At 48.0% G+C, this 20,028-nt stretch overlaps 2 protein-coding genes across 4 annotated transcripts in view; both read left to right on the top strand.

The window, feature by feature from the left end:
• The window catches only part of FOXK1 (forkhead box K1), a 55,299-nt gene extending 47,271 nt beyond the window's left edge, over nucleotides 1–8,028 (top strand). The window contains exon 9 of the mRNA XM_064725752.1: nucleotides 209–8,028. Within this exon, the coding sequence (XP_064581822.1) occupies nucleotides 209–435 (227 nt within the window). The 3' untranslated portion in view covers nucleotides 436–8,028. The remainder of the gene's footprint in view (nucleotides 1–208) is intronic.
• A 2,721-nt stretch (nucleotides 8,029–10,749) lies between these two features.
• AP5Z1 (adaptor related protein complex 5 subunit zeta 1) lies at nucleotides 10,750–19,866 on the top strand. Of its 3 annotated transcripts, none has more exons than XM_064726398.1 (17): nucleotides 10,750–10,860; nucleotides 11,009–11,150; nucleotides 11,487–11,673; nucleotides 12,613–12,754; nucleotides 13,663–13,775; nucleotides 14,245–14,413; nucleotides 15,091–15,231; nucleotides 15,548–15,585; nucleotides 15,665–15,827; nucleotides 16,061–16,239; nucleotides 16,737–16,879; nucleotides 17,619–17,768; nucleotides 17,954–18,065; nucleotides 18,421–18,518; nucleotides 18,765–18,897; nucleotides 18,995–19,209; nucleotides 19,457–19,866. In XM_064726398.1, the coding sequence occupies exons 2-17, from the start codon at nucleotides 11,095–11,097 to the stop codon at nucleotides 19,719–19,721; spliced, it is 2,304 nt and encodes a 767-aa protein (XP_064582468.1). In that variant the 5' UTR covers nucleotides 10,750–10,860; nucleotides 11,009–11,094; the 3' UTR covers nucleotides 19,722–19,866. The 3 variants fall into 3 exon arrangements, with proteins under 3 accessions (XP_064582468.1, XP_064582467.1, XP_064582469.1); XM_064726397.1 differs by having other exon boundaries at nucleotides 11,009–11,146; XM_064726399.1 differs by lacking the exon at nucleotides 10,750–10,860 and adding an exon at nucleotides 10,894–10,937.
• The last annotated feature ends 162 nt before the right edge of the window (nucleotides 19,867–20,028 follow it).

The raw sequence follows: 20,028 nt of genomic DNA on the forward strand, positions 1-20,028 counted from the left end.
TGGTAAACTTGAAAAGCTGAGGTTGTGGAGGGAGAGGGAGCGACAAGGCAAGCCAGGCTTTCAAAATGCACTGGGAAGCAACACTTGACCTTGTGCCAGCTGTTGTATTGAACAGTGGGATTTTCTTTTCTTGCATTGCCTGGAATAGCAAACACTTGCTCTGCTTCACCCCACTAATTGTGCTTCTCTTTCTTATCTTCCCTGCCAGCTCTCACAAACCCTCTGCAGCTCCTTGCAGCCCAGGCCAGCTCGTCCACCCCTGTTGTGGTGAGCCGGGTGTGCGAGGCAGGGACCGAAGAGACGGCGGCAGCAGCAGCCTCCAACAGCGAGCCCGAGGTGAAGAGAGCACGGCTGGAGGAGCCCGGTGCAGCAGGGCCAGCCCAGGCTGCTGTCATCACAGCCACAGTGCCACAGGGACAGGCAACCAGTGAATGAAGAAGCGGTGGGAGGAGCTGGAGCGATGGCGGGGTGGGCATGGGAGGGCAGGAGCCCTAAAGCAGCTTTCACAGGAAACCAACCACAACTGTAACAGTTCAAAACACAGCTGATAAAGAGCTCTTTTTAAAGGCAGATTTTTTTCAATGGGAGGACAACAGCTGTTATAATCACAAGGTGCCAAAAAGAATGGAAAATCCCTCCCAAGAACCCATATCTGGAACTCTGTTCTGTCTCTACTTATGGGATGTTTTTTCCTTTTTTTTTTCCTTTTTTTTTTTTTTTGTTTTTTAAGATTCAAAAAAAATACAGACAACTGATTGTATGACTGCTGGGATATTTTTAACTATCTTTTCCCCTTTTGGCTCCAAGGGGATGGGATTTGCAGTTCAGAATCTAAAGGAATGTAATACAAATACAATCTGCTCCCTGGAAAGAAAACTCCTCACGTTCTATGCCTTAATACCACGCTTCTGAGAGCTTTGAACCATAGGACCATTTTAAAAAGGTCACCTAAGGCAATCAAATGCTGAAAGATGGGTGCAGTATCTCACAACAACATTAAAGAAACATGGTACCAAGCTTAAAAAAAAAAAAGGCAAATGATTCTGTTTTTTTAAAATAGAAAATTCTGAATATAAATGTTTATTTATGTGGGGATTCAGGAGGAAGAGTTACTGGGCTCAGCCACCTGGATTTCCAGATGGAATTTCTTTCCATTCCCTCTGAGGGAGAATAGGATGACAGAGGAACTGTATTAACTTGGTTCCTGTAAAGATGTTAAAAACAAAGGGGTTTGTATCTTAACAAATAATTTCTAACAATTATTCATCACTTGCTCTGGACAACAGCCAAAGTATCTTGATGCCTGAGGATCCCATGGGGAAGGGTCTCTCCAGGAGGCTCTGTGTGCATTTGATTGATCACAGCTTGTGTGAAGCACCAGCTTTTGTTGAAATTAGCACTGCAGGTGAAGGCATGGCCACTGTCTTTGTGAACTTGAGAAAATACTGGTTGATGTTCTGCACTAAAGCTGTCACCTTCACCTCTTGGTGGTGGTGTGGTCCTTAGCTTGATGGACCCTGGTCAGGAGGTCAGAGCTGACCCTCTTTGATGGCTAACAGCAAAATTCTTGTGTTTCTCTTTGGAGAGGGAAGTTTAGGGCTTGGATGAGAGGCAGCAAAGGTCATACCGTGGTTCATTCAAATTCTGGCAGAGTGTAGTAAACCAAGGCAAAAGACTTCTCTTTTATTTTCCATTTGGCAAAACTCACTGGAGCTCTTCAAACAGTTTTACCAAAATTGATTTGGAGGTTTGCTTTCATTGCTTGGCTCCCTGTCCCATCTCTCCTGCCTTGAGGACCGTTTGGGTTGGCCAGTAGGAGGAGGCCTTTCCTCACACTGTGTTCCCGTCTCCTCACATAGAACAAGGATGTCTTTCAAGGAAGGCAGATTTGACTTGTGACATCTTATGCCTGGCAAAGAAATCCACCCCTGCCTGTAGCCTCCAGCAAACCCCTTTGGCTTCACACCCTTTGCAGTCCCCTTGGCTAACATGTCTTCTGGCAGCACAGCAGAGATTTTTTAATTTAGCAAATGTTGAAGCTTTGGTAATGGCAAGAGAGACTTAAGAGGGGTGGGCTGTGCCTCTGGTGGGTTATCCCCCATCTGTACTGATTTGCTGTCCTGTGAATAGGCAGACAGGCAAACCCCACTGCAGAAACATTGCGAAAAGCCCTCCCCAGTGTGCAGTAAATGATACTGTCAGCATATCCATGGGGATTAGGGGCAAGGCACAGCCCTTTGGTGCCTGCTGGAATCTGGGGAGAAAATCCACAAGGTAACAGCTGGCATCACTTGTTCCCTTCTAGGTTTCCTTTGTCTTTGCCAAATCCTATTCAATAACCAAGTCCCACCACTTGAATAAAATCCAGACATGTTTAATTCTCAAGTCCATTATTTTGTGAGAAATATTGCTGAAAGAAAGAAAGAATTTCTTGCTCTCATGATTTGCGGTTACTTTCTGCGGAGAGAGGCACATAAAATATTCATGACAGATCATTTATCTCAGCTGGGCTTTCAGAATTCAGGTGTGTGCCCTTAGTGACAAGTTATTAGATGGGATTTTAGTACTTTGAAATGGTTTTGTGAAGGAGGATTGTTAGAGACCACAAAGTAATTGAAGCAGGCTGGCCTCCAGCTGTCCCTTCTCCCGCTAGGAAGGCGAGGTGTGGCGCAGCGGAAAAGCACAGAGATTAGCTCTGTTTTCTGTAGCCTTTTCAAAGCCAGGAGTCAATAAAATGAACTTCTAGGCAGAAGGCACAAGTGAGAGTGCAGCACAGTGTCTGTGATGAATCATTACTTTCGGGTGACTGCTGGTTTAGGTACAGGCACGCCTCTGAAACAGCCGCGGGGCTCGGGAGCGCTCCGGAAGCACAGGACTCCTTGGGTTTCCAGAATGTTGGGTGAGTCAGAGCAAGATGAAAAACCAACAGAAAACTGCTCAGGATGTGGAGCTGCCAAGATTCTGTGGATTTTTCTTTGCTGATGCTTTTCTCTTGAAGAGTCTAAATAATTAAGCCCTGAATTTTGTAAACTAATCCAGCACTAGGACATCAGCTGAGTGACAATGTTTTCATCCACCATAAAGCTGCTGCTTTGTAGATACCTCTTGAAAGTCCATCCTCACGTTGCATGTGTAGTTCTGCCTCCTGAGTATTTAGAACAGAATAACACTTTCTGTCTCTTGTTTTTGTGGCTCACAATGCCTGCTGGTTCAAATGGGAGTTGAGGATAAGCAAATGTCTTTGTTCTGTTCACCTTTTCTGCTTGAGATGTCTGGAGCTTGTCAGTTCACCCTGTCAGGGGGTTTTTGCTTTATCAGTCTGTTGCATCCCTCTGCTGCTGTAGGAAGCAGTCCTGCTATTTGCAGATTTTTTGTAGGTTTGGCTAAACATTGCCTGGTACCAGGTAAAATAACTTTTCTTGCTAAATCGTGTTGAGAGCTGTGGAAAAGTGTGGTCCTCATCCAGAACATGTGAGATGAAGACATCTTCTTTCAGGCCTCCAGATGAATTCTTTCAGCACTGATCAGTCTGGATGACAGCACCATTCTTTCTACATACCAGTCCTGATTCTCCAGGCTGCAGAGGTGTGGTGGTAGAATTAAGTCTTCAACGAGGAAGAAAATGTTTACCTTAATGGTTATATGCAGTACTCAGATTATTTTAAATTTATGACCTGACTTGTTTTTATTATCTAAAAAGTTGCATCTCATCTTTGATTACATTAACTAAAAGTTTGAGGGGAAGTGAAGGTGGAGGCTTCACTGCATTTTCTGCTCTCTGTGTAATGAAGATCAAGGCATATTGAATATTTAAACTGCAATAACTTGGACCTGGGAAAACTGTAAAGGCAAGTTCTTCATGTGTGAATTCACTTTCCACCATTCCCTATTGATTTTTTTTTCACCTTAGGCAATGACATTGATTAATTTTACTTTGATCACAGTTAGTTCATAGCAACTTTCTTTGCCCCAGTTTGCAAGAGTTGAATGCAGTTATTCTTTGTTCTATTCCACTGGAATTCCATGTTGTTTGTCTTGACCTTGGCTCTTATGATACAGAAAGCTTTTTAGAGAAAGATCAATTTAATCTGATTTAGTGATAGCACAGTGCTGAGCACAAAATTGAAGTTCATGATTAGCTCATATATTCTTTTCAACTCTTTTTCCTTCCCATATTCCTCCCTTCCCCATACCATTAACACTGTCCCCTGTAGCATATCCAGTCATTTTTATCCACTGACAGGAGCAGCACCTTGCATTAAGCTCTGCCTGAGGACTCAAGGATGAAAATACCTGTGGAATGCATGGAGCTGCAGAACAGGTTGAGAAAGGTCATTTTGGTCACCCTGTATGAATTTTCATGCTGTGTTGTAGACATGTTACTGTTGGGCAGAGCTTATTCAGGAGAATGTTTTCAGAGACATGTTAAAGCTTTGTAAGGAAAGAAATAACAGCTCAAGCTCTTACAGTGCTTCTGCCATCAATGTCATGGTCTAGCATCAGATTTTGGGGGGAGTAAACTTGATCTTGCATGTTTGGTCTTTTGTACTGACTTAGAATTGTCATTCAGAGTTAATTTCTACTTTTTTTTATATCTTTTTTCAGTAGAGAAATGCCCACAATGGAGCACAGAAGGCTAGGGACCTGTATCCAAGCATCTGACCTGAACTCCTTGCAGTGTGGTGTGGAACATTTCTCCCTGCCTGCTGGGGATGTTCTGTTGGTGTTGGAGCTTTTCATCTGTGTCAGCAAGGGGGTATTTGTTTGGTGTCACTGGTGTGTGCTAGTGTGTAAGTGAATGTCAAAATGTAGGGTGAAAGAGAAGCGTTTCCCTGGATTTGGGGATCTTGGATTTCACCTGGTGGTAGTTCTGTACCTCTCCTTAGAGAATCCACTCTCACCACACAAGGTGAAAACTTCTCAGCAACATAAGAAGAATTTCCCATGCAGCTGCATTTGTTCCTTGCCTCTGAGGAGAACCCAGCTCTGCCTCCTCTGCATGTTGCAAATAGGAACTTGCAGATTCCAGTAAGATTTTTCCAATTTGCTTCCTTCTCTTGAGGCTGAACCAGCCTGGTTGTCTTGGTCTCTTTTTGTCCATCAGGTGGAATTGCTGCAGGAGGTCACTGTGAGTCTTGTGCTGGGGAGCCCAAAGGCAGAGACAGTGCTGCAGACATGATCTGGGAATGCTGGATGGGTTGGGAGAGGAATCCCTTCCCTTGGCCTGGCAGCCCCACTTTTGCCAGTACAGCCCAGTACCTGTTTGGTCTCTTGCTGCAGGACAAGTGTAAGGAACAAATCACAGAGTGAACTGGATTGCATTTGTGCAGATGCAACCATGTTGTCTTTATCTTCCAAGGAACAGTCCTAGCTTGGGTCTTTTTGAGCAGGAAGCAGCACTGAAGGATCCTGATCACTTTTAAAGATACCTGTGCTTAATCTTATCAAGTGATAGTTTCAATCCAGTGTGGAAATTACCGTGAGTTTCTACCTGCTGCAAAATCTTTGAGGCTTTTTTTAAGTCCTGCTGCTAATAAGTGTTGGACTAGGGCATTAAGAATGAACCTCTAAAGGAACAGGATTTGCTTCATAATTTTGCCCTTGCTGCACACTGAGTTTTTGAGCTTGCAGATGCCATCCTGCAGCAAATGATCTGTCTTCTCTTGCCAGCCAGTCTCCTGGGCAGCTCCTGTTTCTGCTCTTCATCAGTTTTTCCCCTCTATTTGTAGTTACATCTGTCAACTCCAGAGTCCTTTCATCCAACTCCTCATTTAATTCCATTGCTTGAAGGTCTGCATCTGGCTAGGATTCTCGTGTTAGGTTGCAGTTACATGAGTAAACAATCTGTTGTAGAACTTTTTGTGTCCTTCTGGGTGAAAAATGATGCCCAAGCTGCTGCTACTATAGCATTACACTACTGCTGGAAAGTGTAGCTTCCACAGGAGCCAGCTGTGCTGCAGAAAACAACAACAGGTACACTACAAGGTCATGGGGCTGCTGGAGTGATGCCTTCTTGCATGTTGATCTGATCAAAACGTGCCTGGGGAATCTCTGGGCTGGGATGTGTTAGCTCACACCTCTCTCTGCTGTTTGCAGGTCAGTGCACGTGTTTGTGCATGCATTTTGGGGGGATTCCCATGCCAGAACCAGCACTGGGAATTCTGTGAGCTTTCTCTGTTTTAGGGTGTCTTTCATGGGGCAGCAATACACCAGGGAGCATTTTACTTTGGCCTGAGCAAGACATTTTGAAAAATAGTTGGTTTTCTTGGAGCACTATATTTAAATTCCAAATTTTGAATCAATTTGTGACGTTTGTATTTATATGTTTGGAAAATTCTTTTGATACCTTTTCAATTTACCAACACTGAATTAAAACCTTTCAGAATGTATGGTTGGTCCTCTCCTTATGTGTCACTTTAAGTTTCAGAGCATGAGGGTAGTTGTGCCAAATCTACCCCTTTGTTCTCAAGACAGAAAAACAAACATTGACAATTTATGGGTGGCAGCTAAGGAAGAAACCCTTTAAATATTTTTTTTCAGAGAATATTAAATTAGATCTGTGTAAACATAAAATTTATATTTATTAATGTGTGAGTGTGTGAGCGTGTGTGTCAATATAGATATATAAATGGTCCATGACTATTTCTTTCTCTTGAATGGTACTTACACAGACTTTTATACAGTGTGTTGGTAATTCCTGCACCAGGCACTGACTCTGAAAGAATGATAAACCTATTTTTGTAATGAATGTGAGCAGCCAGTGGAAGCAGCTTTACTTCAGTGATTGCTTTCATTCCTCTCACAGAGCAGAAGAGGCAGCTTGGTACTTGCATCTTCCTTGTGTAGGATCCCTGCTTCTGCCTTTGTCCTGCTTGCAGCAGCCCCAGCCCACGCTGCTTTTCTGGCAAGAAACCCCTCCCAAATGGCACTAATGAAAGCTGGAATCCTTCCTTGTCTGCAGTTCTCTCTAGATGCAGTATCAGGGAGTTCTTTACAGATTCTGCTCTGTCAGTAATGGGACCTGATTTCTAACAGAGGAGATTGATGGGGGACCCATGAGGATGCTGTAAGGCTGAGGAATTCCTCTCTGTCAGGTGGCTAAGCTAACACTGGGGCACTAGGAAATTGTTTCTTTTCCTCTGTGGTGAGATTATTTTCCTTTTGTCATGCTTCTGTCTCTTTTTGGGGTGAGGTGTGTCTATATCCCCTTAAAAACAAGCACAGAAGAGTTTTTCTAATGTTTCAATTCACAGGAGTAAATTTTACTGAACTGGCCAAAGTTCAGTTGTGATTTAATTCCACAGGGATCACTAAATTCACAGAAGGGTGTATTTTGAACCACTTGGATCTTTTGAGAATAAAAGCAAGTGATATTTGACTTCCTAATCCTAATTGCTCTTCCGGAAATTCTCTGTGAGGATCTGAGTGAAAGCTTCCCCTCAGCAATCCCTGCCTGGTGATGGGGCTTCAGTTCTTCAGGGAGGACAGGGCTGGTGATAGGAGCAGTGAAAGGAAGCAGCTTTCCTCCTCATCCAGCAGAAAACAGCCCCTGTGAAGCCCAGACTTCCCCAATATTTGGCTGTGTCTGCTGCCAGGCTGTGCTGTGATCTGGACCTCTCTGTCCTGCTCCTACCCCACCTCACTTCCACCTAAAGCAGTCTGAGACAGAGCCTTCCTTAAAGCTAAGGGCAATGGTGAGGAGAAATGTCTGCTAGCTGAAGAAAAATGAGATTTAAATGGAGCAGAAAAAGTGAGAATCCCTTCTGTTTCACTGTCTTGCTGCTAAAAGTCTGCTGCAGAACATCCTGATGTTCTGCTGATTTATATGCTGCTCTTGGGAGGTGGGCAGGCTGCTAAGTTGGCTCTGTAGCAATTGAATTACTGTAAACCTAAACTTGCTTAATCTCTCTTTTTTTTTTCTCCTTCAAATGGGCTTGAAGTAGAGGGAACCAGAGTATTGTTTGTAAGATCATTTTGCTTTAATAGAAAACAGAATGTAAAAAAAAAAAAAAAAAAAAAAAAATAAAACCAAACTCATTCAAATATAGTGATACAGAAAATGGCTTTAAAACATGAAAATCTTACAAGACCATGTGTTGTGTTGGGTTCTGGACATGCTGTTTGTGCTGAGGGGGCTGGCCTTGCCCAGCCTGCCAGCCAACCTCCACGTAGCCAAAAAGAGCATTTTGAGAGTCTGTAGCTATCCAAAGGACTGTTATCCAAAGGACTGTTAAAAGCTGTTTAGGGATAAATCAAAAGCTGTGTGTGAGCAACGGATGGTAAAGCTGGAAATTCACATCCAACCCTGAATAATTGCTCTAATAAAAAACAAATTCAGAAAAATCCAACTCTCCCCCTGTTCTGCAGATGCTCATTCCCCCCGAGTCCCTGGGGAAGGCTGAGAGGAGAACCTGAAATACCTCAGTGGCTTCACAGAAGGGTTTGCTACAGAGATCTGGGCCAGCCTTACCCCTTTCACCTCCGTTTGGCACTTATTTTATAAAATAAGAAGGTGATGGAAAGGGGAAACTAAAGCCATGCTTGCATTTCAGTTCCTGGTGTTGCCTGTGCAAGACACCTCCAGCCAGATGTTTTGGGGTTTGTGGGGTTGTTTTGTTTTGGTTTTTTTTTTTTTTTACAGCTGATATCAAAAGTTGTTTTGGGGTTTTTTTGTGACTTGTTTTCGTTATCAGTGCTTTTTAAAAAGCAGATGTGTATCCCAAGGGGCAGTGGATGTGAAGCTCAAGTTCTTTCTCTGGCCATGTTGCTGCTCCTGTGAGGTGCTGGAGGCAGCCCTGGCTCCCAGCAGGGTGTGGGATCCTGCATTTCCACTTCAGATGGGATACAGTGGTTTTGTTTGTTTGTTTTTTTAATATAGAGCCATACATTTTTTAAGTAATTTGAGATCTGAATGTGATTTCTAATGTATCGAGAACGTTAATATTTTAAAGCTATAACAAAGGTTTAAATTTCTACTTTTTTTTTTTTTTTCATTTATTTTAACTGTTCTGTTACCTTAATTTGATGTATGTGGTTGGGGAATGTTGCTTCTCCTCTTAGCATTTGTTTCTATAACCAGAAATAAAATTATATATGAAAGAGAAAACGCCCTGAAATTGCTTTGCTGTTTTTGGGTGCCAGATTTGGCTCCTTGCAGTGTAACATCCCAGGGGGGTTGAGTTTCCTGTAGCAGTGAGGGGACTGTGTTTAATATTTTTTCCTTTTTTTTCCTGTAGGAAGGAAGTGTGTATGTGCACACCTTGCAGTGTTTGGAGTTCAGACTCCCCACTTTTGATCCCTTGTCAGTTATTTGGGCAGCTGTTGGCTCACAGCAGAGTGAACATATGGACTTGTGTGTTTGAGATCTGTGATGCTTCTCCTGGGGCTTGTAAAGGATTCCTCCAGCTCCAGCTTTTGTTTTGTCATGAAGTGAAACATTGTTATTTTGAAAGTTAAATTATTCCAGTGTGTTCCCCTGTAATTTATAATAATTGTTTTCATTTAAGCCTGTGAGATCAGAAAACAATACTTTATCTGTCTTGTAGTTGGACTTTTCCTCCTTTTTCTTCCTAACGCAGCTGCAATTTAAGTTCTGGGTTTATTTTGACTAAACATTCTTAGCTCCAAAATTAAATAGTGATATCTTTTAAGGCCTCAATTGATATAAAGTAGCTGTAATTCATAGAATTTTAGAACCATTGAATGGTTGGGGTTGGAAAGAACATTAAAAATCAGCTTGTTCCAATCCTTGCCGTGGGCAGGGACTCCTTCCACTATCCCAGGCTGCTCCAAGCTCTGTCCAGCCTGGTCTTGGACACTTCAAGGGATCCAGGGGCAGCCACAGCTTCTCTGGGAATCTCAGCAATGGCCTCATCACCCTCACAGGGAAGAATTTCTCCCCAGTATCCCATCTAACCCTGCCCTCTCCGTTTGAAGCCATTCCCCTTTGTCTTGTCACTCCATGCCCTTGTAAAAAGTTTCTCTCTTTCTTGTAGTCTCCCTTCAGTTACTACAGGGAGGATTAGTTTTAATTGACTAACTAATTAAAAAATTAATAACACAGTACACAGTGAGCAAATGTATTAATCCAGAGCCCTTTCCGGGGGTGTATTTTAACATTATCCTGCCTTTGGCTCCCCACGTGCTGCTCTCTGCTGGCTGATTGCCCAGGCATGGTGCTAATGAACCTTAATGCCAGGAGAGCACAGGGCAGGGAATTACCAAAGGCAAAGTGCCAAATCCCATCCCCTGGCATCTCCTCCTTGCAGGGCAGTGCTCAGCGAGGTGCTGGCAGCTCCAGCTGTGTTGGCAGTCGGAAGAGAAGGTCCTGATGGATTTTTAACTTCTGGGAGTGCTGAAGACTGAGCAGCTGGTTTAACATCTCATACTGTTTTGGAAACCTCTGTTTTATGGACAGGTTGCAGGAAAGGCTGATACATTTATTGTTTTACCATCCCACCTGCAGAAGCCCCAGCTTTCATCTCTGCCATGTAATGATGTTCTCCGTAGGTCTGAGTGCCTAGAGTGGGGTGACCTCAGAGCCCAGCTTGTGCTCAGTCTCCTGAGGTGGGGGATAACAACAGAGCCCCTCGGACAGTCCTTTTGCAGATAACAACAGAGCCCCTCGGACAGTCCTTTTGCAGCCCCCAGCGCGGATTTTGGTCACCCCGCGCCTCTGCGAGCCCCTCCCGCCGGGCGGAACCTTCGTGCAGCAGCCGCCGCGTCCCCCCGGAGCCGGCGCGGGCGTACCGCCCGCCCATGGGGGGCGGCTTTGGCCGCGTACCGTGGCGCGGCGGGCCCGGGCGGCGGCGGGGCCGGGATGTTCACGGCGGCTGCCGAGAGCTTCCTCCGGCAGGCCAGGTGCGACAGGGGACGGGGACAGCGGCACGGACACCTCGGGCCGGGCGGGGGTGCTGGCGGGAGCGGGGGGACGGGCGGTGAGTACCGACCCTGCAGCCCGGAGCTTCCCGAGGGGGCCCGGGTTCTGACAGCCCCGACCGGCCCGCAGGGAGATCCAGGAGGAGGAACTGCGGAGATTCACCGCCCGTGTGTCCGCCCTGCTGCAGGGCCCCGAGGCCGGCCCCGAGGCCGTGGATGGGCTGCAGAGGCTGCACCTCAGCGTGGCCGCCACCAAGTACCCCCGCAAGTGAGTGAGTGCCCTGTGCGCCCCGGGTGTTAGAGATGCAAAGCGTTACCTTCTAACCAAAAAGAAGGGGCTTTAAAATAACACGCTGCCTTGAAAACGCTAAATTCTCTTTGAACACAAAGCCCCTCTTTTCCTTTCACCCCCTTGCTGAGCAGAAGTGCCCATCTCCTTTTGCAGCAAGGTTAACAAGTGTTGGTGTCGCTGAGGCTTCACTCAGAAATGAAGGTGATGAGTGGCGTTAGTCACTGTCAAGGGGATCATCCCAAAGCCAAAAATACACAGGAAATAAACATCTGGATCTTTCCTTGCCTTGCAGTGGTGTTTGCTGTGACTCTTGCAGGCTCGATGGCAAGTTTGTGGAGCAGCTGCAGACAGTGCTGTGCTCACCCAAAAGTCCCGAGCAGATTCAGGTGTTGTGTGCTGCCATCCTGAGAGAGATGTCACCTTGCAACGATCTTGTCCTCTCCTGTGATGAGATTCAAGATACAAAGCTCTTGAGCCTGGTATCCTCCGTCCTTCTGGCTCAGGTAAACGACCTGTCAGATCAGAGATCTTCTCCTGTCAATATGGATTTGCTTTTTGATTGTTCCCTGCTCCTGAGCTCAAGGAGAGTGAAAATCAATTGTAAGTATGTAGAAAAAAGCAGAGGTATTTCAATGTTCATTTAAAGGATCTCATTATTCTGCTTTGCATGGGAAAAATAGCAAATTTTTGTGTATAGCACTTAACTACAAAAAATGCTTAAAATTATCATGTTCAGTCACTGAGGTCCTGGAAGCAAAAAAGAACCCTTTAGAGCTGGCTGCTGGAATAGATTTCAAATCAGGGTTGCTTGAACCTGGGAAAGATTTTAGATACTCTTCTTATGATATTGGCTTTCATGTTCACATATAAGAAACATACACAGAACCTACAAAACATGTAAAACTGTAAATACAAATGACACTTCAAAGGTCCAGATTCTCCATGAAGAGAAGCAAACATGAGGATCTCCCTGTTTTGAGTGCTGCCTGGGGAACAAGCTGCAAACTTCTGTTTTTCCTCTCCTTTTACTTGTATTGTGCCTGTTAAAGGTAAAATATTTTTGTGAAACTTCTCGTTCTGAGTTTCACTGTGTGCTTAGAAACCTCTCCAATGTTTGTGACATTCATCTGAGTCTGCTTAACTAAGGGAAATGAAACAGAAACCAGCAGTGTGTTATTTATGTGCTGCCTCACAGAGCTCCTCTCTCCCATATCCAGCCTTGGGACTGTCCTGCAGTTCCACAGTGTAAAAACACACATAAGCAGCCCTACAGTTTGGGATCGATCTGTGAATTCAAATTGCAGAAAATCTCTGTAAAACGTGCTAAAATCCCCTGTGCTGTCAGTTCTTTTTGTGTTTGACTTTGCTATTGATGCCTGGTGGAGGAGATTGGTCTCTGGTGATGGTAGATTATTTATCTTTCCTTCTGCTTTATTTTTCAGGGCAGCAGGGGTGAAGTGGCAGCTGTGGGGCAGCGTGTTGTGCAGGGCCTTGAAAGAAGACTGCCCGAGGGTCAGAGTGCTCAGTTCCTTCTTCCTGTCCTGGCAAATGTCATCAGCCTTTCCCCAGGATCCCTAACAGAAGGTAAATCTATAGCAAGGGCTGAGATTGCCACCTGGCTGTGGTCTGGGTACTGATCAGGAGGCTCTCAGCTGGAAGCTGCTGTTATAAGTGACATTTCTGCTATGAGGAAAGGGAAATTACTGGGTGAGATGTGTTCCACCCCACAGAACTGGGATGGGCCTTCAGTCAAACCCTGGCCATGGATTTGTATAACAGGATCATGTGCTCTAGCTGAGGTCTCCACATGCAGCAGGAGTGTGAAATTGTAGATATCCTGAAGAGCATCAAGCCAGGAGAGAAGGAAACAGAGATGTGCCTGTGCATGTGGTCAGGAGAGCAGCAGGAACAACTAGAGGTGCTCCTCAGCAGAGGCAGCACTGGGTGGGTCATGGTGAGCTAACCTAGGAGAGCACTCCAGGCACAAAATGCTGGAGAGTTGTGAGCAAGAGTTTCTGGGAGTTTCCTGTGAGGTTTGTGTGCTCCATGCAGTGCCAGAGAAGCTCTGGGGAGGATGCTGGGCTGGGTGCATGGGCTGCCAGAGCAGGAGGGATCACCTGCCCCAGCTTCTGTGAGCTCCCAGGGAGGGAGTTGTGCTTTTGGCTGCAGAGCTGAAGGCAGACACTGCCTGAATAATGTGACAGTGGTTTTGTACATTCCTCCTAACAGCAGCTGTGGATGGAGACAAAGGAACAAGTATCTCTTGGGTGATCTGGTAGCAGAGTCCTTGGCTCCAGCACTCACTCCCTGGCTGAGGGAGTATGAGGAGTGTAGAACATCCACCTTGGGGTACCAGTTTCTTTATGGATTGCTGGGTCAGAGAGTGATCCAGGCTGGAGAAAAAGCACAGCAATTTAGGGTTAACAGGGACATGTTGCAGAGGCTGCTTCTCTGCCCCATCTAGCAATGACCCTGTCACTTCCCTTGTACAGAACAGACCAATGTTGTCAGTAAAAAGCTGGCTGACTGGCTGAGGTATGCAAGCATTCAGCAAGGAATGGCTCAACCCTCTGGAGGCTTCTTCTCCAGTCCCAGAACCAAACAGGTGAGTGCCGAGTGCCATGGTGACCTCACAAGAGCATTTGTTAGTCTGTTACCTGCTGGTTTGGATTCCCAGAATCACCTTCTTTTGGAAAACAGTAGTCTAGAAGTGCTGCTAGATTTTTGTGGGATATGTGGTTGAGACACATAGGAAAGCAAAGGGGATTTACAGCTCTGAGATTTAGGAGTTCAGCTGTAGACCCAGAGCTTTAATCCTTGAAGCAGTTTTTAGAGAAGAGTCTTTTAGTGACCCTGTACCTCAGAGTTAAAGGTGCAAACGAGAGCAGTGTCAAAGCTGAGTGTTTCAGCTGGGGAGAAGGGTCCAGCACAGCTGGCTTTTCTCTCTCTGCATACCTGCCCTCCTGCAGGGCCCCAAACAAGGGCTGCTTGTCTCCATGGGCTCCCTGGGGCTTTCCCTGCCCTCTCACTTGGCCTTCCCCTGGGGCTCTGACCTGCTGCATCTTCTCTCTCAGCCTGCTCCTATCACAGAGGTGGATGGTGCTGTTGCCACAGATTTCTTCACAGTGCTCTCAGTGGCTCAGCACTACACACAGGACCAGTGGCTCAACGTGCAGGCTTTCTCCATGCTGAGAAACTGGCTGCTGTGCTATGGGGGCAAGGAGCTGGACACCCTTAATCCAGGTAGGGATTGAAGGTGTGGTCTGTGGCCCCAGGAGGGCTGTGTGCTCTCAGATGTCTCATGAGGTGGCTGCACCAGCAACCCAGCAATCTCCTCTCTTTCAAACTGACTAGGTATTAGGAGGAAATTATTCCTTGTGAGGGTGGTGAGGCCCTGGCACAAGTTGCCCAGAGAAGCTGTGGCTGTCCCATCCCTGGAAGTGCTCAAGGCTGGATTGGACAGGGCTTGGAGCCACCTGGGGTAGTGGAAGGTGTCCCTGGCCATGGCAGTGGCTTTGGAACTGGATGAGTTTTGAGTCCCTTCCAGCCCAAACCATCGTCTCATTCTGAGTGGCAGTAATATGGGCAAGAGTTCAGAGATCTTGCACTAGGAGCAGGGAAAGTTTGGGAAGGAATAGCACTAAACCTCCTGACTGATACTTATTGATCCTTCCTTGGGGAATTACCTGTTGGGTTAGTCTCCTGTTTTCAGACAAAGCCCCATGGATTCCTCGGAAGGAAAGCCTGGGTGATGGGAGACAGCATCTCCTTAATATTCTTGTAACATTCCCTTTTCCCTCAGCCTCCTGTTCTTCACTCTGCCCCTGGGGACAATCAGCTGCCTTTCTATTCAATCAGCTGGGCTGCTGCTGGGTGCCATGGCCTGTGAGGAGCTGACACGTGTGATGTTCACTGTGCAGGTGCCTCAGCAGGAGGGGACAGCTCTGGGACACCCTTGGTCCCTGCTCCAGCCACGCCTGGCCGGCTGCTCCCGCCCAGGGAGCGGCTGCGGGACAAAGCCTTCGCGTACTGCCAGCGCCTGGTGGAGCAGAGCACCCGCCGTGAGTCCTGCCAGGGGGGGAATAAAATACTGCTGCATCTTTGGGCTGGGATCCCTGGAGTCCTCTGCTAGGGACAGGGCCTGCTGGGGGAAGTCATTGACCAGCCCTGAGCTGGGGTGTTGGGAAGGATTTGGAGGCAACAGTCACGTTCTGCCTCCTTGATTTGCAGGGAAGGATGTGAAACTTGGTTCTCAATGGCCTGAATTTAGGATCTGTGTGTGTTCTGCCTGTCCTGAAGCCAGGGTTAGTGCTCAAACTGACAGCCTCATGTTCCTGTGTGGGCTCAAAGCTTAACTTGGACTCATTTCTCTGGCAGGACCCCTGAAGAAAGAAGATGGAGACCTGCAAAAAGCTGTAAGTACACAGGGGTGGGGCTCAAGCTCGGGGGGTTGTGGTTTCCCCCATTCCAATCTTCATCTCTGCTCTCCTGCAGTGTCTCATTGAGGCAGTGACAATCATGGACATCATCTGCAAGCAGGACTCCTCCTACGTGTGCCGTGCTGTCTCCTGCCTGAAAATCCTGCACAGCAGGATCTGTGGGGATGCCACTTATGCCAGGGCACTGCTGCCCATTGCCCAGTTCTTCCTGAACCACAGTAAGTCTTCAGTCTTGCCTATTCCAGCACAGCCTTTTGTCCTGGCACTTTGCTGCCTGCCAGGGTTGGTAATTGCACCTTGCCTGTGCTCTGCTATGGATGATCCCACCCCAGGAGCTGGGGTGTCCCCTGCTCTTTAGGGGAACATAACCCAGATTTCTCTTAGCCCCTGGAGCCTGCCAGGGCTGCTGGCTGGGCTGGGCTGTGCTCAGCAAGGTGCTGTGTCCTCCCAGGCAAACAGGCAGCTGTGGACTCAGATGCCATCTACAAACATCTCTTCAGTGATATCCCAGCTCTGCTCTTCCACAACCCATCACTGGCCTTTGAATTTGTCCAGTTCTGCAAAGACAACAGCCAGCTCTTCACAGACTCCTCCAGCATATTCAGGCAGAGCTTCCCAAATCTCTTCAAGGTAAAACATGTTGGAGCAGCAGAGGGGAGAGCCTGCTTCACATCCCCTTCTGTGCCCTAGAACTTTGTATTTGCACCCTAGAGCCCTCCATGTGCCTTCATGGCAGTGCTAGGGAGGGCACAGGCAAGAAGGATTGTTACAAAACAAGTGTGAGTTTGAAGGGGAGGAGGGTTCTGGGTGTGTTCAGCACTGCCAGGAGAGAAGAGTCTGGGCTGGCAGGACTGTGGAGGGCAGGGCAGCACAGTGAACACAGGACACAGTACTTGTTTCTGGAAAAGTTGAGTAAGCTGCAGCTTGCCAGCCACTGAACCAGCTGCCAGAGGCCTGTGTTGAGCTTCTAAAAGGCTCCTGGGTTTTGACCAAACCCTCAGACTTTTCTGGTTTTGCTTTTCAGAAGTGACTTTCCCTTCCCATCCCATCTGGTCACAGTGTGGAGTTGCCTGGGTGTGTGATGGAGTAGCAGGGATAGTGCAGCAGTTTGTGCTTGTTCCTTGCAGTTCCTGGCGTGGAACAGCCCAGCTCTGATCTCTGAGTTTGTGGACCTTCTCCCATTTCTGCTGGATCCAGGCACAGCCATTGAGATCTTCCATTTGCTGCTTGACCTGCCCTGTTTGACAGCAGCTCTGGACATCCAGCTGAGGTAATGCACTTCCCTTCCTTTCACTTGTTAATCAGCATCTTAGCACTGACCAAAGCCCAGTGCACACTCCTGAGCCTCAGCTGGCACAGAGCAGTCACTGCAGTCAGGTTAACACAAGGCTGCACAGATGTCAGCCCAGTTTTCCTAGTAATGTGTTGTACATGGGAGGAGAAGGTGCCCAGCTCTCACATTTCAGACCTGAGCTGTCTTTGGGGCTCAGGGAGCTGTTGCCATTCCACTCTCCCTATCCAGCTCCAAATGATTGTCCCATGTTTGAGGCTTCCACGAGCCACCACCTCAATACAGAGGTGAAATACCTGTTCTTCCTGTCCTGCTCCTAGCCCTGGCTTTGGCTTTGTTCTCCTGGGGGCACACAGAATTTTCTTCCTGAGATCTTAGGAGCTGTGAGTGTCCATAAAGATGCGATAGGACTAGAACTGGGTGTACCTCTGCTCTTCCTTGTCCTCCTGACATTACAGCTCTTTCTGGAGTGCTTAGAAAAGAGAGCCATCCTAGATGTTGGTGGGCTTGGATGACTGAGGGATAGAGTGCCATTTTTCCTTTCCCAGGTGTGACACAGAAGCAAGTCTGAAACTGCTGCCTGAATATGGGGTGCCTGAGCTCATCAGGTTGGCTCTCTGGAAGGCAGAGATTAGACCAACTTGCTGTTCAGTGTTCAGGATCCCAGTTCTGCTCTGGCCCATTCTCACTGCAGCACATTCTGTGTGTTCCCTGCTAGGGCAGCAGCTCTTCCTGCCTCTGAGAAGGCTGGGGCTGACCCAGCTGGGAAGCCAGCCACGTGTCTGGAGGCCTTCCACCATCCCCTCTACAGGAGCATGTTCCAGTATCTCCTCCGCAGCAGGGCTGCTCCTGAGGATGCTCCAGACAGGTAGGAGCCTGCCTGGAGTGTGCTTCAGCCCTGCAGCTCTGGGAGGCAGCACTGGGGTTACTGGGACAGGCACAGCTGCTCTGAGCTGGCCTCTGTCAGCTTTGGCAGCACTCAAAGGCCTTGTGGGGAATAGGGAAGGGCAACTGGGAACAAACCTTGAGCAGTAACTCTTCTTCTGCCCACAGTCTGGTTCCACTTCGGCAGCTGCTGGGATCCCTGGCTGGCAGCCCCAGGGTGGTGCAGTGTGCAGAGACTGTGCCTGTCTTACTGGAGCTCTTTTTCAGGGTGGTGGCAGAGGTAGGTCCTTCTGGGGGTTTTCAGTTCCCAGCTGGGCTACAGGGATCTCTTGCAGTTGTAGAAGCAAAATTGGAAAGATGCTGCACTCTGAGAAAGAGGAGGGTAGGATTGGAACTGGCATGAACCAGCACTGAGCTGGCCACTTGATCCAGAAAAACAGAAGAGCTCTGTGGAGCAGTGTCAGGTTCATTCTGTGCTCTCAGCCAGCTGTAAAGGACAGAGATGAGAGCACAGGGAGTGCCTGATACCTGTTTTGTGCACTGCTCCCCTCCTAGACCAGGCAGTTTCTCTGCCAGCTGTCTCACCTGGCTGGTTATTTTGGGGTTTGGCTGCTGAAACAAGGGCTGGCTTTCAGTTTGCAGATGGCTCTCTGATAAACCAGCTGGTGGTGCTGCTGCTGCAGAGGAGTGACCAGCTCTATGAGATCCCAGCCTTCAAAGAGGATGTGTACAGGTGAGAGGAGACAGGAGGCACAGCCCAGCTCCCAGCCCTTCCTCCTGGAGGAACCTTTTCAGTTTTGACCCAGTCCCCACTGTGATTTACCTTTGAAGGGTGCAAAACGGGGGCTGCACCTTCATCCTGGCTGGGAGCATCCTGAGGATACAGCCCTGTGCCAGTGGCTGGGTGCTGCCAGCCCCTCCTGGCCTTGGGCATCAGCACCTTGCCCTGCTCTGAGCTGTGCCCCTGTCTCTGCCCCAGGGTGCTGGGCTCAAACTTGGCGATGCTCTGCGGGCTGCGCCCTGCGCTCGTGGTGGAGCTGTCCACGGAGATCCTGGAGTTCTCAGGAGCAGTCAGCAACATCCAGAGCAAGGAGGCCATCTTCACCCACATGGTGAGCAGGGCTGCTCCAGCTGCACTCTCACCTGCTTTTCTGTTCCCTGAAAATGATTCATTTCCCTTTCCCTGTGCTCCCCTCTGGCCTGGCACAGGCGTGGGCTGTCGGCGAGTTCCTGTCGGTGTCGCACGACAAGCGCTGCACGGTGGAGCAGATCACGCGCTTCTTCGAGACCCTGGAGGCCGTGCTCTTTGAGATCACCCAGCTCAGGCCACAGGCCAGCACCCCCAGCTGTGCCCCCCGAGCCATCAGTGTCCTCATGGCCACCCTGACCAAGCTGGCAGCCCGCAGCCAGGACTTGATCCCCAGGTGAGCACCGGCCAAGGGTTGAAACGTGCAGATCTCATGGGTCTGAATGTGGGTTTGCTGGTGTTGATTAATAATTGAGTCATGGAACTGAAAAAGGACAGAGGTGAGCTGTGGAAGGGCAGAGTTTGGAGGAGTGGGATTCATCTCTGTCACCTGCACTAGTCTGTTGGAGTTTACACACTGAAGTAGTGACCTGGCTGGGTGAAAAGGTCCTGCCAGCTGATATCTGTGTCCTTCTCTCCTGCAGAGTGTCCATGTTTCTGTCCAAGATGAGGACATTTGTGCAGAGCCCTGCTGTCACCTCTGTTTACTGCGAGGAAGACCTTGAGGAGATCCTTATACGTGCAACTGAGCTCATGAACCTGCTGAAAATGCCCAGCGTGGCTCAGTTTGTGTTCACCCCACCTGTGGCCAGCACACGGTTTCAGAAGGAGGTGAATGACTCTCTCCCTTTGGCCCTGAGGATGGTCACCCAGCTCCTGGAGCCTGCTGCAGGCTCCATGCCAGTGTGAGGGCAGGAGGTTTCTGGAGTAACTCACTGGACACTGCTGACACTCAAGGCTGAGGCCCTGATCTTAACTGGAAAAGAGGAACAAATGATTGTGAATGGAACAGAGAACAGGAATAAGGAGAGCTGAGGCTGCTCCTCTGGTCTAAGACTGTTTGTATTTCTGTCCTAGTGCCTGTTGCTTTTTTATCTCCTAAGCTTGTCTTATCCCTTCTTGGTGAGTATGCATTGAAATCCTGGTGGATTTGTGCAAATGTTGCAGGAGAGTGAATGGTGCATTAATGCCCTGCCAGCACACCCTGTCCCTTTGG

This window comes from Zonotrichia leucophrys, chromosome 14, assembly GCF_028769735.1.
Source record: "Zonotrichia leucophrys gambelii isolate GWCS_2022_RI chromosome 14, RI_Zleu_2.0, whole genome shotgun sequence".
Taxonomy (NCBI): domain Eukaryota; kingdom Metazoa; phylum Chordata; class Aves; order Passeriformes; family Passerellidae; genus Zonotrichia; species Zonotrichia leucophrys.